We start from the raw sequence: 16,027 nt of genomic DNA, 5'->3' as shown, positions 1-16,027 counted from the left end.
GTGATTAATGATGATAAGGCACCGAAAAGTGCACACCAGACCCGGATTAATAAGTACTCACGCTTACATACAGTTTATACATAAGATGTAATAAGCAATAATTTTTTTCTGAATTTTGTTTGTGCAAGCAATTTAATTTTATTTAATTCCAGCGTCTTGTCGAAAGCTGTTGCCGAGTCTCTCTGCCATCTCAATTTTTGTATTTTCTTTATTGTATTATTTGCTTACATACTACATGTACTATATAATACATATATGAACCTATATATGCATGTATATAATGTTTAAGCGTCGTCTTCGGGGCAATAAACCCTCACCGACTTTTGCACGCTGACATATAGAGAGTGATGATGATGTGCTGGGATCGAAGCAGATGATGGGGGGATAGATAGGGGAAAAGTAAAAACACGATTATTAAATTGTTATTTAAATGAGATTTAGGATGGCCCAAATCTTGAGCACTTAAGGGACACTTAGCGGAGGCAACATAAATCAGATGTTGGACTTTTTTTTGTTGTGATGAGCGATGATGAGTTAATTGCCTTGTTTGTGTTCCCCAGCTAGTGATGAATCAACCTCGCGATCATCTGGGCCAGGCAGGCAAATCCCAATCGGTATTAGTCAGCCAACAACTCGACCCACATCTCGTGGCAGGTATTTCTGATCACAAAACAGTTTTGTGGGTGGTCTCTGTTGGTTCCACCTCTTTCTCTCTGAACTGCAATTGCAGTTTGCAATTAATGGCATCCGTAGTGACATCTCGCAGAAGCTATAAACTGGTACACCTTTTGGAGATACTTTTTTGTATTCGTGCTAAACAAGCGGGCTAATCCGCACCTGAATCTGGCACAATTGCCAACTGTTGATACAACTGTTTTTCCCCCTATTTATATATCCATACTTTACTTTATATATAGATACAGATTGTTTCAGTTGACATTTTTATATATATATTTTTTTTTTAGCTTACCTGGCATGTTCCAATTAGTTGCTATATTCTCTGTGTGTTGTTCTCGTTCTCTTACCTTATCAATCTGCCAGCGGAAATAGTGTATATCTTTCTTTTTTTTGGGTGTCGTTAGCGGAAGTAAATTGAAGCCATGGAAAATTTTTAAGCCGAAATTTTGTTGACTCAAACAGGTTGAAAATTATTTAGAAAGGTGCTGAATAAGTCAAGTTTTAAGCAGGGAAACTAATTATGATAGAAAGAAACCAATTAGAATGGCAGACAGACAGTTAAAGCTATTTAATCTTAAAAATATATTAAAAATCAATATAATAATGTTAATACTTATATTTAATGTAGATCAAAAGCTTTAATTTAAAATTTTTAGCTAGTAAATAGAGTAAAATCAATCAGATTAGGTCAGAAATTTGCTCTTAAAATCTGTAAAAAATCTAGAACCTAATTCATAATTTTAAGAACTATTTAAAACACTCATTAGTCAATAATTAATACATTAAATAAACCTCGAATTTCTATCTATAATAGACTACTTAAGACTGCCATAAATATACATACTTACTATGATATATGGCTTCTCCAGGGCCTATGAAGATTGATTAGTTTTGTATGAACAATGCATTTTTTTTTTTTTTTTTTTTTTGTGGAGAAACCAAATCTCATTTGAAGTGCATCCCCCTTAGACAAAGGTATTGTTTTTTCCAACTGTCTGTCTCTCAACTTTGTATATAGATACATATATTAACTTGATTTGAGCAGATGCTACATTGATTCGATTCCCAGGAAGCAATTGATAGTGGCTAAAGAACAGTTTTAGTGGCACGAAACCATTTATCAATTTTAATTACAAACGAAATTTCAACGTTTTTGTTGTTTCTGCTTTTGCTGTTGCCCTGCCTTTCAAATGTCGAAGCAAAAACAAGGGGAACTCGGCTGTAGGCTGTTGCTTCAAGGCCTGGCGAACGCCGCACACATCGAAAGTGTCTCGGAGTTTCGATGTAAGCGATTTTAATTGATTCCGAGTCAAATTGCCATTAACTGATAGATGGAAGGCACGTCGACAGAGCAGGTAGAAATAGAAAAAAAAAAAAACACACACGCACACACCCTACTAAATCCGCATGCCGAAACTTCATTACTATTCTGCCGAGTCTGTTTACTTGTATTGTATCCCATGGATACTCGGATACTTAGATACTCATCGTCACATTGCTGTAATTATAAGTTGCATGATTCTGAAAAGTCACGCTAGAAAACAATGAGCAGTCAAAAAAGCACAAACGAAAAAGAACAACAACCGAACAGCACTCCAGACAACACACATAAAGCACATAAAAATGATATCAAAACTAGGTTCGCCATTTTCAAAGCCATCAACAATGAACGAAAAAAAGAAAAAAAGGAAACTTTAATAAAAAATAGACAAGAACTACGCAAAAAGACGAGCAACGAAAACAAAACAACACCATTTGCAATTGAAAGTTGGTTGTTTATCTGTTGGCTTTAATCGCTTAATTGAAATCAGTTGATACGCTAAGCGAAATTAAATTTATCTCAATTAAAGCCACCATAATAGTTAACAGCAGCAAGGCAAATAAATACCATTTTAATCTCGGATTAAAGCCAAAATAAATAAACTAAGAGTGTAATCAAAAATCAAATCAAAACACATAGAGCTCTTAATTAAGTTCAGGCCACTGGGGTTGTATGAATTACAACTGCAAGTCTTAAGCAGCTATAATTAATTTAAATTCTTTGTATAACAAAAAAGACAAAAATTCCTTTTCATTGCAGGTAAATATTTTTCCGTCTGCATCGAGCAGTAAAGTAACAAAATATTTAGCAAATATTATGACACCAAAAAACAAAGCTAAGGAAATAATACAAAAACTCTCGTACAATTTTTGTCAAGAAAAATATTTGCACAAATGGCACTTATTCTTTCCATCTGTGTCTGTTATTTTTGTTTGATCAGAATCTTTTCGCGTTGACGAATTGAATTTGCGGAGAGCGGATATGGTTTATATACTCTAATATATATAGTATATTCAAACGACTCTGCTGGTTCCCCCTAATTTCATATCTATTAACTAAATCACAAACAATTTTCCCTATTTTTTTGTTGTATCTTTTGGGCGGTAACTTTCTATTTTTCAATCTGTTTTAATGAACTTCAATTAAATGGCTTAATCTAAATTTGCCCAATCTCAATTTGTATTGTAATTTAACTTTGTGCGAATAATTAAGTTCTGAAATTTTTATTATCAGTACAAAACACGAGTTGCAAATGGGTCTTTTTTTTATGGGGTGGTATTGTGATTGCATAATCTAAGCTGTGGTTATTGGGCCTCCGAAAGTCGTAACCAAAAAGCCGAGAAAAGAAAGACAAGCCCACGAAATGAATTAAATTAACCGAGAGTGCCGGTTGTCCAATCAAATCCAAATCAAATTTAGACGACTCTCTACCTCTGTGTCACGTTTCTGTCTCGGTTCCACACTTTTTTGACACAGAAAATGAGGAAAGGAAAATTAAACCCGACCAAAGTAGAGCTTCGCCGCCAGACAAGCAAAACCGAAAGTTAAGAAGCTCCGAACTGCGGCTGAAAGGTGAAGCGCAAAACCAATAAAAGCTAGATAGAAAAGATACAAAGAAAAAAATAAAAAAGAAAAAAGAAAGAAAGGAAGCAAGTTAGTTTTTAGCTTAAAGAAATTCAATTTCCGCCTTGTCATAAACAGCAAAGGGCTAAACACTTCCGATCAGCAGTTTTTCAATGCAATTACCAATGCAAATATTATATGCATACTAGGCTTTAAATACTTTAACTATATGGGTATTTTAATTATTAAATATGACAATGACTAACAAAATAAATTTTACAAATGACAAATTAAAAATCTTCAAGTTTAAATACGTTGAGGCATAACGCTTGAGATAGTTTTTAGGAAACTTTACTATCTTAAAAATCCATCTTAAACACTTCACAAAACCCTTAACTTTCTGAATTTTAAACCTTAAATAAACCCCCAAGTTTCCTTAATATTTTCAAAGAGCATTCACATTTTCGTTTTGGTTTTATTTCAAGTTTTTCTTCGATTCTTGGGCGCTGGTCGCCGGCACTTTCATTTTCAGTCTGGCTTGGTAATGCTCCGAGTATGTGAAGCTATGCCAAAAACGCAAGTGTATCTGAATCTGATTTCTGATTTCTGATTTTGTCCGCGTGTTTGACGCTGGATTCGAATCGAATGGAATGGAATTGAAGTGAATTGAATGCGTATTTGAAATGTCGGTCGAACTGGTTTTGGGGTTTGGGGAATTCGTAGTCGCTTGGCATACCAATTAGTTGCGATTTGCATTTGCTAGGCGATGGGTCTAGAATTTGGCCACCACACACTTTCGTTTCGGCATTTGCAGTTGAAGCTTTTGATGCCCAACGGAATGGCGGAACTGAAGTATCTGATCTTTTGGCCAACTGCACACCAACAGGGTGCCGAGAGCGTGAGAGATACAGATACATTCGCAATGGACACGGCTTATTGGGTCAGGGTCGCCCTGAATGAGTCTGCGTCTTGCCAAACAGCCAAGACATCATCAGCAGCCACAGATACAGATATAGAGGCAGACAACACAGCGGCTAACAAACAGCTAAGGCAGCAGCGTAGCAGCGGTAACAACAATAGCATTAATAATGGCAACAAGCTTGGCCCGACTTCGACCTCAGCTCTCAGCGTTTTATATTATATTTCTCGTATGCGCTGCCGCTGCTGCTGCCGCTGCAGTGCAAGATGGCTTTGTATCTGCAAGATACATTAACGCTTGCTTGCCTCAATGCTACCGCGAGTATTACTTTTTTTAGGCGTCCATCACGAGCGAATAGGCATTAATCAAGCAATATCCAAAACAACCTTTCAGAAACCCCCAAAAGAAAACGAAAACAAAATTGTTGCCAAACGGTTTTCGTTCAAAGTTTTTGGTAAATTATAACATTGAGACCCCCAAAAACAGACAGTTATTCTGCCCCGAAATAACGGTAAAGCTAATGAGGCAATATTATGAATATATATTATACAGCGTGCTCGTATTTATTATGGCATCGAAATTTTTGCATTCATCTCATTACGGTTATTATAAAGGCCAAACGCATCCCAATTCAAATGAGCTGAGAGCAGGCGAAACAAGTATAAAATATATATATATATACTATATTAAGTAAACATCAGATAAATACCCCACATATACACACACACTGCGACTGATTATTGTTGCTATGCTTTGTGTTGTCGTCGTTGTCGCTACTAAATAATTATTATTCACATAATTTGGGTCTATTTTCGGCTCTCGATAGCGGCAACGGTCTCCCCAATTAACATAACACTAATCTCTGCGCACGAGACGGATTTGGAATAGGAATAGGAATAGACCTTATCAGCAGAGGGCCGCCTTTTTCCTGCTTATCTGAAAATGTTTCGGTTTTGTTTTCTTATGTTTTCAATTTTATTTTCCTTTGTCTTGAAGTCAGAATTCGTATGGAAACCAAAAATAAACGAATTTGATTGTTAGATGTTTTCGGATTAAAAAAAACCCAATTTTCTGAAAAATAATACAAATAAAAAAATTAAAAATAAGCTTCATATAATATCAATAAAAAGAAAATCTTTGATTTGTTTTTAAAAAGAAAAAGGTTGAACATTCTAGATTTCGGTAATTTAAAAAACTAGGATAGTAAAATAATAAACTTTGAATTTTTTAAAACCAACTTCCCACTCTTTTTTCTCTCAGTGCATACTTAAAAAGCAACAGCAACAAGTGAAGTGCTGCTTGCTGCATACAAAATAATGAAATCGAAAACTGACGGCCTGCAAAAATGCATTACAAAAATGGCATAAAAGCGGCTCACACGCAAACACATCACACATACACACACACACACACCTGCCAATAGACAAACTTGCGCACCTAGTGCTGCTGCTTCTTCTTGATCGCTTTATCAGCTGAGCGAGCAGCACCCGCATATTGCAGAGACAGATATAGAGAGGGAGAGACACTGCGAGAGAGATCGACCGACTAACCCACAGTGGTGTGTGCGTATGTGTGTGTGCCCTTCTAAAAAAGCCCAAGCAGCTACAAACTCACTCAAACAGCATTCCAATTCCACTCAAGCCTTGTGACGTCAGCGGCGAGCTTTTATTATGGCGCTCTCTCCCGCTTGGTCGCCAATATTCTAAGCGCGACAGCGACGCCGACAGAGGTAGCTCCGCAATGGGGAGCAAGCACAGCCAGTCGGCGACGTCAACGTCAAATGGTTTTCGAACGCGCAACTTAACGGTCGTCGGCGGCCTAAGAAATAAAGAAATATAAATAAATTGTCGAAAAATAAAATACAATATTGCCTAAAATACATCAAGTTGTGTAATTAAAGGTTCAAAAGTGCTATAATCAGAAGAAGAAGTGAATGTGCTTGTGATTTTCAAAAGAAATTAACAACCAGACGCGCGAATTAATTTAAAATCGGAACGGGGGAAAAATCGGAGTCGCTTAGTCGCGTTTAGTAGGCGCCAATTGGGCACCCGCAGTCGTCGTCGCCGCCGCCCATTGCCTCCTTTTCCTAGTCCTCCTGCTGCTTCTCGTTCGATGGTGATGCGGTGCTAAAACAAAATCCACACGGAATCCATATTTGTTTTTTGCCTCACTTACTGTACACTCGGTACGTTAAAAAAAAAAAAAATAACTAAGCCTTTACACTTGTTTCTCCCGTGTATATAATATACAGTATCTGCTTGTGTGTGTGTCTGTGGGCTTTGAATTTTCGTGTAAGAGACTTTCTGCCATTGTTGGACTTTTGTTTGCTGCTTTCCTCAGCGGCGAAAGAGTGTAGTGAGAGAGAAAGACAACAACAACGATTTTCACTTTTATTTGAGACCAGTCTAGGCCAACACTAAAACATACACACAGAGCACGCACAGCACTCACGTACAAGAGCGCTTGCACCTGTTTGCATGTTGGCGTGAGGCAGCTGCAGCACACTGCCACTGAATCACCGTTATGATAATGTTAAAGCTAATGATAATGATGATAGTGCATTTACAAACTACATACAACTACAAAGTTTGAAGTTTACGAATTTAGCCACAGAAGTTGGTGAAAATTACACCGCTAATTTGCTGGTGTATTTACCTAAGAGAGTGTGTGTGTGTGTGCGTGTTAACTTAATTGTGAAATTAAATTCTACGGTTTGGGGAAAAGGATAATATTTGATGAAATAGAGTTGTAGAATTAAATTTTCATTTTGAAATCGTTGAAACCAAACTAGCAAGCAAAAGTCTTTCGAAACTATAAACTATAGAAAGTAATTAACAGAAAAATTATCAAATTTTAATTTGATTTTCACAGTTTGTCTAAGCCATTAACTAGCGCAGCAGTGTTAATTTAATTTTGAAAGGGAGAAAACTAATGGTTACCTGGGGAGTTCCCGGCTGCAGATCTTCAAGGGCGAATTCTTCACAATTTCGATTGTCGATTGCCTCATGAAAATGCAGTTTAAACAATTACAATAAATACATGACAGCAGAGTGCGACGGCAGCGGCAGCAATTTGTGTTGTGCGCGGCGGAGACGTCAATAGCAATTAATAAATAACTAATTGTCCGGCAGAAAAAAAAAAACAAAGAAGCCAGACTTTTAACTGGAACTGAGTGAATAAGAATATGCTCGTGTATATACCCAATACCCCCATTCAGAAGTGTGAACCCAGCCACGCGGCAGTTCTCTCGACGCGGCTCTCGGTTCCCAAGATGCAAAGATCAGCGGCACCAGGGGGGACCAAAACAAATTTAAGTTATATTACCCAATTCACACGAGAAGCGACCACAAATTAATGCACTCGCCCTCGTGGGTTTAAAGCGCAGACAGTGTTGTCGGAATTTTTGGTGGCTATATTAGCAGGGGAAAATAGATTATTATAGATAGTAGAAAATGCTATAACACCAAGTCTTGAAATAGCTTTAAATTAAATTTGATTAAATTTATTTCCGGTAGTATAATACGAAACCTGTCTAAAAAAATGAAAGCCAGACTAATTGAGCGAAATTATTAAGTTTAAATAAATAGTTTTCAGATACTTTGATCCCAAAATAATCTAATAATGTATATTTCTAATGGGTTTATCAACTAAATTTGACCTTATAAACTAAACAAAAATAATTGGAACTTTCCAAATATAGTCACACATATAATCATTATCATAAGGCAATAAAAAAGGCGATAAGCAATTATTGCATCAGCTTTAAGCGCAATATTGTTAAATAATAGAAAGTAGATAACCTAAAGTTGAAAGTTTGCAAATAACCGGATACAGTCTTGTACTTTGTACAAAATTTCCTAAAATAATCCAATAATTTTTAGCTAAAGAGTCAGCACTGCTCTGATCTTAGTTTATATTTTTCTTTACTTTTTACGTGTGAATGTATTTTTTTTTTTTATATATATTTTGTTTCTACAGAGAAGCCTTCAGTTGGATTTGCATGCGACTGGGTGACAGACTATATATTGTGCAAATCGGCAGGTCGTCCGAAATCGGTACGCGCGGCATATTCTCGGGGTTAACTAAGTTGTTTTGAACTGTGTGTACTGTGTGTGAATCATGCGATCCGAAGAGTCTATTTGAATTTGAATTTGAATTGTATTATGGCAATCGGGCAAAGTGGCTTCCTTAACTCGTTCATCCATCTATCGCCCGTATATACACACATACTATAACTATATTATGTATATATATTTTGTGGTCGGCGGCCAGTTATGCCAGAAAATTTAATTCTTTCTCTTTTTTTTTTTTTTTTTTTGTGAGTGAACGCACAAACAAAATGATAAAAAAAAGAAAGAAAAAACGAAAAAACGAGAACCCAAAACTCACACATATGCACACATTAGCTAGCGCACAGATAAAACTTATACAAGAGATAGAGCTAAACGATATAATAGCCCATGTATAACAGTAGCGCAAAACGGAAGGCAAAAAATCGGGGGATGGGTATAGGGAACGAGTCTATGAAGGAGAATAGGAATGGTAGGGAATTTTTGGGGGGGAACCAAAATCGAAATAGAAAAATAAAAACCGAAAATAAGAGACTGAACACAGAAACAGAAACAGCATTCAGTATCAGAGAAACGTCGCCTGCTCGATAACAACGCGGAACTTTCGTCTCGGAACATTTTTCGATCCGATACGATACGATCCAATTCGGTGCGATGCCAAAAAACGATGTCGATGTTGTTATTGGGAGAACAACAGGCAGAAACAATCAAATAAAACTGTGAGCAGGCACACACTACGAAATAAAAATAACAAAAAAAAAAACGTGAAATAAAATAAGCAATAAATAGCACAGAATTTAATGTTTAGCGCGTAGGCCGCACTCACACACAGAGGAATAAATTTAGCGAATTTAAAGCAAATTAATTAATTAAAAGAAGCCCCCGGGCGGCATTTGGCATTGGCTAGATAAAATGGCAAAAATAAATAAATAACAGTGACAATATCATGATGATGAAACGACAAAAAGACAACAAAGAGCAAAACATAGAAAAAAAAATATAAAAAAAACAGAGTGCGCAGGTTGATAAATTTGGAAACAGAAGGGAATACACTACACGCTCTGAAAAGCAAAATAATAAACAAATTGGCCTTATAGTTTACAGGAAATTAAAAGAAAAGACTAGAAAAGTACTGTTTGGGACTTGAAGTATATTGAGATACTAAAAAATAGATATTTTATTATATTTTTAAAGTATTATTTTATTAGTATTTGAGCATTTTTCCCCCTGACGATTTTTCAAAACCATCAACCGAGGCTTTTGAATAATTATCACTTGCTTTTTAACCAGACTTCATTCGTTTGACCTCGACATTTCCACTTCCATCCAAAATTCCTAATACAAAATTCGGTTTTTTCCAACAAAACCGTAGAAAACGAGCCAACCGCATTAGTTACAATAACAAGAACGATGGTATTCTAACCAGCCAGCATCATCATAAGATATAATAGTTACAATTTTATCTACAGATCAATAATTGGTACGCGAATCAGCATACAAAGTTAACTCCTTTTCAGAAATCAACTAACAATCTTTTTTTTTTTCTTTTTCTTGTAATTACAGTGCGGGACACTAGACGGAGCCGAACCGTTATATCATCAGCAGCGAAGCAACAGAATGGACGTCTACCAGATCGACGATGGTTTCCACTCGGATGGCGGCACTGAGACACCGCCACCGTCGCCAAGCTCGGGATCTTCGATTGCCTCGACATCGGACCATGGATCCCTGGAGAGCGTCGACACCGGTGGGACGCAGCGGCTGGCCGTGCTCTCGTTTGAGCAGGTGAGCAAGCTGCACAATGTGATGGATGAAAAGGTGGCCATACACGGGCGCGGTAACTTTCCCACACTGGAGGTGACGCTCAAGGACCTGGTCAATCTGGTGCGCCGCAAGCTGGAGGCAGAGGTGAACGCCGGCGGCGCCGGGGTGTTAGTTAAGGACATCCGTCTCAACGGCGGGGCAGCTAGTCATGTTTTAGCCAGCGAGGATCAGCCGTACAATGACCTGGACCTGATATTCGCCATCGAGCTGAGTTCGCCGCGCGTCTTTGATCGCGTCAAGGTGGCCGTGCTCAACACATTGCTCGACCTAATGCCCGAGGGCGTCTGCAAGCGGCGCATCTACACGTGCTCCCTGAAGGAGGCCTATGTTGGCAAGATGGTCAAGGTGAATAATAACAATGACGGCGACCGTTGGTCGCTCATCTCGCTGGGCAACTCGCCCGGACACAAGAACGTCGAACTGAAGTTCGTGGACACTATGCGGCGACAGTTCGAGTTCTCTGTGGACTCGTTCCAGATAGTACTCGACTCGCTGCTGCTCTTCTACGACTGCGCCGCACTGCCCATCTCGGAGAACTTCTATCCAACGGTGGTCGGCGAGTCTGTATATGGAGACTTCCAGGAGGCCCTTTACCATTTGCAAAAGAAACTGATCTCAACGCGTCAACCGGAGGAGATACGAGGCGGCGGCCTGCTCAAGTACTGCAATCTATTGGTGCGCAACTACAAGGCCGTCGACTCGCAGCTCATCAAGACCCTTGAGCGATACATGTGCTCGCGCTTCTTCATCGACTTCCCGGACATCAATACGCAGACGACCAAGCTGGAGGCTTACTTGCGTAACCATTTCTGGGGCGTCGATGAGGAACCGCTGCAGTATCAGTACCTGATGCATTTACGCGAGGTGGTTGAGATGTCGACTGTCTGTCTAATGGGGCACGAGCGACGCCAGACGCTCCATCTCATTCAGTCGCTGGCCGCCCAGGTGCTCTTCAACAAGCAGGAGAAGCAACAGCAGGAACAGTACCAGCAACAGCAGCAGCAGCAACACCAGCAACATCAGCACCAACACCAGCAGCAGCAACACCAGCAGCAGCAACGTCAGCAGCATCAGTTCCTGGACACAGCGCAGCAGCAACAGCAGGCACAGACGCAACAGCAGCCGCAGCAAGCCACCACATTGACTTTGGTCTCGCAGGCGCCGCCAACGGCCCAGGCGCCGCAGACCATTTACGTGCAGCAGGCCGCTCCCGCTGCCGTCTGCTGCACGAGCAGCACGGATCAGACGGCGACGGCTGCTCCACAGACCATACAGATACAGGCCGGTCCGCCGGGACTCATCTACGCCAACGGCGTCTACTATGCACCTGTGATCCCCAGCACCATCTGCACGTGCAACTCCACCTGGCTGAGCACGTGATTGGAGCAGCAGCAACAGCATCATCATCATCAGCAGCAGCAGCAGCATCAGCAACAGCAACAGCAACAGCAGTTCCAGCAGCAACATCAACAGTGGTCAGAGAATACATTGGGATCGATGCTTTTGCCTGAAACTAAAACGGAACCACCACTAGAAACAGCACCGATAGCACCATTATCATCTCATCCACAATCATCACAGTCACCGTCACTAACAGCACCCGGAACCCAAGTCCCGCACCATAACAGACCAGCAAAAAGTCAACCAACTAGCACCAGCAAAAGCAGCAAGAAGAATAAGAAGGCCAGGACTCAGGCAACAACGACGGCAGGAGAGAGCAGTACTGGAACTGAAGCATCAATAGTAGCAGTAGCAGCAGCAACCATGACAAGGACATCAAAGAAGAGCAACAAAATGGATCAGGAGGCAACGGAAGCAGCAGAACCAGGTGGAGGTGGCGGCATCACGGGCAGCTTGGTGCTGACACCTCAGCAGATCAACGGACTGCCCGTCTACAGCCAACTGGAGGACGGCGTAAGATCGGCGGCTGGAACGTACAGTGGACAATTTGCCTATTTTTATCCGCACGACGGCTCGGCGCCCAGTGTGCTGCTGCTGGGCGAGGACTCCTACCTCAACGTGACCGAGCAACAGGAGCAACAGAACAATCAACTTCAGTTTGTCTAGAAGGATGTCGAGGGAAAGGAGGAGGAGGAGGAGGAGGATGAGAGGGAAGAGGGTCATTCATGTTTGCTTGCCCTGTCTTGCCCCTGTGTATACTGTTCGATTACTGTTGTTGATTCGTCGTTATTCATTCGGTTGGCTAATTCTTTTCGTTATCCTAAGTACGATGAGAGGTCTAACTTAACAACAGCTCCTTTTCTAATGCAATTCAATCGATATATACTATATATTCAATGTGACCCGTCGACTGCAAAGAAGACTTTCCACTACCCCACAAGACACTCTTGGCACCCGCTCCTACTTTAATAATGTATACATACCTGCAGACTGAACTTTCAGCCGCTGTTAGATGTTGTAAACGAGACACATACCAACCACATTACCATCTCCGAAACAAGCCACGCCAAGAAGGATTGAAAACGATTTCGAATCGAACCTATCTATCATAATTAAGGATTGTCACTAGGCTCTCTCTCACATTACTTGTGTGTGTCTAGAACTAAATTTCAATTTGTAAAATCTAAAAAAAAAAAAAAAAAAAAAAAATACGAAGGGAAACATCGAAAAAAAAAATAATGTAATGCCAAAATTTAATCTGTTTGCTCGGTCCAAAATCGTTTTCATCTTTTCCAACTTTGCCCATGATCTTTTTTTTTTTTTGTAATAAACAAACCCCTAAAAACCTAAAGCTGAAAATTATTTAATTTTGGATATGCCTCAGCACAACCCACCCACCACCACCACCACATTGTATTTTTTTTTAATAAACAAATAGAGACACACACAAAAAAAATGATTTAGAGTCGAGCCTGTTAATTATGAATTGACCTTTTTGTAGGCCAAGTGCAGCGAGTGTTGGGCTCTCTCTTCCAGTCTGGAAATTCCAAGCAACAATCTAATTGCAGGCTGAAACGATGATAGATTCAACGATGATATATGTAAATATTAGTCAAATTTGAACTGTAGTAGAAGATGTCGGAGGAGGACGAGGATGTATCTAGGCATCGAAAGCGTTGCTCAATGAAATTCAATTCACAAAACACAAGAAACTGAAATAAATGTAAAGTAATTTGTAGAAAATCAAGCAACAAAACCGATAAAAAAAATATATAGGGAAAAATCTCTGAGAAGTGTAATATTTTGTAGAACATTTTCGGTGTGTCAAGCAACAGCAACATATATGTGAATGATTGATTGATTGATTGGAGTATTTGCTAATGAAAGAAGAAGGTTAACTTCAGTTGGGTGATAATGTATGAATGTTTAAATAGATATATAAATTTATATATATTTATGAATATGAAACATAAATATTCTCTAAACAACAACAAAAAAATATTTATACTTTGAATGCTACAAACGAAATGGAAACAACAAATATAAAACCCTCAAGAAGTGTTTGCTTTATGTGTAAGTCTCCTCTTTTTGCAATTGCAACAAAAATACAAGAAAATATATAAATATGTCTAAATGTATTCACATAATGCCCGATAAATATATAAAATATATATTTATATTCACAACAAAATGAAAGACAAACAAACGGTCCACGATGATGATGTTGAATGACGTTGATGATTACGATGTTTCCTCTCTGTGTGCATTCTTTAAGAACTTTTTACCAATTACACACACACACACAACACAACCACACCACACACACGCAACACACACACACTCTTTTGTATAATGTTAACCCCCCTGAACTTGTGTTTTGAATTTATGTATTAACTTTAGTTTAAACATTGTGACATAATGTACGATGTACGCTGTATGTATGTGTATATATCCAGATTATCTAATGCATATTCGACAAGGTCCAAAGCCAACGTATTCCAATTTGCAGTCTGCAAAAACATTTTACTTAGTGCAAACTTTAAAACGTGAAGAAAACCTACAAAAAAAAAAAAAGAAACAAACACTGAAAACTGAATACTGAAACCGCGATACTAAAACTGAATCAAAATCCTAAACCAAAAAGAAAAAAAATTACAAAAAAATGGAAGAAAGGAGGAGGATGAAGCGAAGGGAAACTGTCGGTAGAATTCTTTGGTTTTGCCAGTTGCAGGAAAGAAAAGGGTTTATTTTTAATATATTTGGGTCCCACAGCAAAATAATGCCTGGGTTTTACATACAATACAATACAATACAATAACAATAAAATATAGATATATACACATATATATATATATATTATTTAGATATATGTTAGTTGGATAAGCCTGTAGAGAAGTGGACATTTTTTGAAATATCTCTAGCATGTAATTTTAAATTTATACATCTACATCTACATATATATACAGATAAAGATACCAGATACAAGATACAGATACCAGATATAATTGTAAATTCAAGCAAATCAATCAACAATCCATTGAGATTTGTATATAATATATACTTAATTACGTATATCTAATTATTATACCAACACACACACACACACCAAACACACCCCAACGCTCACACACACACACACAACCAAAACACACACCCAAAACACACCCACACACAACAATATATAAATATTACTTACATATTACATTATATCTATAAATGATAATAATAATAATGTATCTATATCTATACCATATACAAACAATTACCATACATATTACTTCTGTGCGCTTCTTGCGATCTAAGGAATTTCAATAAAAACAAACAAAAATACCTAAAAAGTATAAAACCAACGAAAAATGCAAAAAAAAATACACAAAAAAAAACAAAAAATATAAATCCCCGCTCAAGCATTTATCACTCTCGGTTTTGGGGAATGGTGCGGTGGGATTGGGAGGGTATTGGACACACACTGCCGGGGCTCGAGAAGTTCGTTGGCAGATTCGCCATCTATAACCAGTTGGCCATTCCATTCCATTGGACGACGGCGACGACCAACTGTTTCCTCCTTTCCAATTTTTATGGCTAACATCTGCCGATTATGAGAGAGGCGACTCCGATGGAGACGACACACCGAAGTGCATCCACATCCATGGCCTGGGACTAGAGCTCCAACTCGGACTACAACTTCATCTTCATCGTCGTCGCTTTCGCTTCTTCTGCCGCCCGGTTTCACTTTTTCTATGAGAGTACAATTTAATTCGCATGTGTTTTTCGGGTAATTGTATAATTTTTTGTTTTTCTTCAACAACTGCAGCCGTCTGGCTATATTATATGACCCATGAAGATGTTGATAGGTTGGAAATATGACAAATACACATTGGATTGGATGCCGCCGCGACCGGCTCAGGTGAACGGTGGTGGTTTGCCATGCGGCAGCGACTTTATAGTTGGCATCTCTGGGATATTGGTGATTTATGCATTTTGATTAGCCTGTTAATGGCCCAAAGAGTTTTTTGCGTGCCTGAAACGATACTAAGCGAGCCAAAAATAGATAACAAGTCTATGCATATGAGCGCCAGCCAACGGCAGCAGGCATACACATAGCACAAAACAAATAGCTGGGGCCCAAACACCTGCTTATTAGTGAATAGATAGGTTAATATATGTTTTTAGCAAATCATTAAAACTTCAAATAAAGCTCAAGACAGGACTGACTTGAGGCGTATACTTAATTTTCTGAAAATGAGTCTT

The 16,027-nt window shown here is 38.9% G+C and overlaps 1 protein-coding gene across 1 annotated transcript in view; it reads left to right on the top strand.

Annotated features, from left to right (window-relative positions):
• Positions 1-15,172, top strand: part of LOC108084078 (uncharacterized) — a 50,311-nt gene extending 35,139 nt beyond the window's left edge. Inside the window, 1 exon segment of the mRNA XM_070284166.1 lies at positions 10,115-15,172. Within this exon segment, the coding sequence (XP_070140267.1) occupies positions 10,115-12,442 (2,328 nt within the window). The 3' untranslated portion in view covers positions 12,443-15,172.
• Positions 15,173-16,027: the final 855 nt, after the last annotated feature.

Source organism: Drosophila kikkawai, chromosome 2R (genome assembly GCF_030179895.1).
Source record: "Drosophila kikkawai strain 14028-0561.14 chromosome 2R, DkikHiC1v2, whole genome shotgun sequence".
Lineage (NCBI taxonomy): Eukaryota > Metazoa > Arthropoda > Insecta > Diptera > Drosophilidae > Drosophila > Drosophila kikkawai.
Note: the sequence above shows the minus strand (reverse complement) of the source record. Positions and strands in the feature narration are given on the sequence as shown.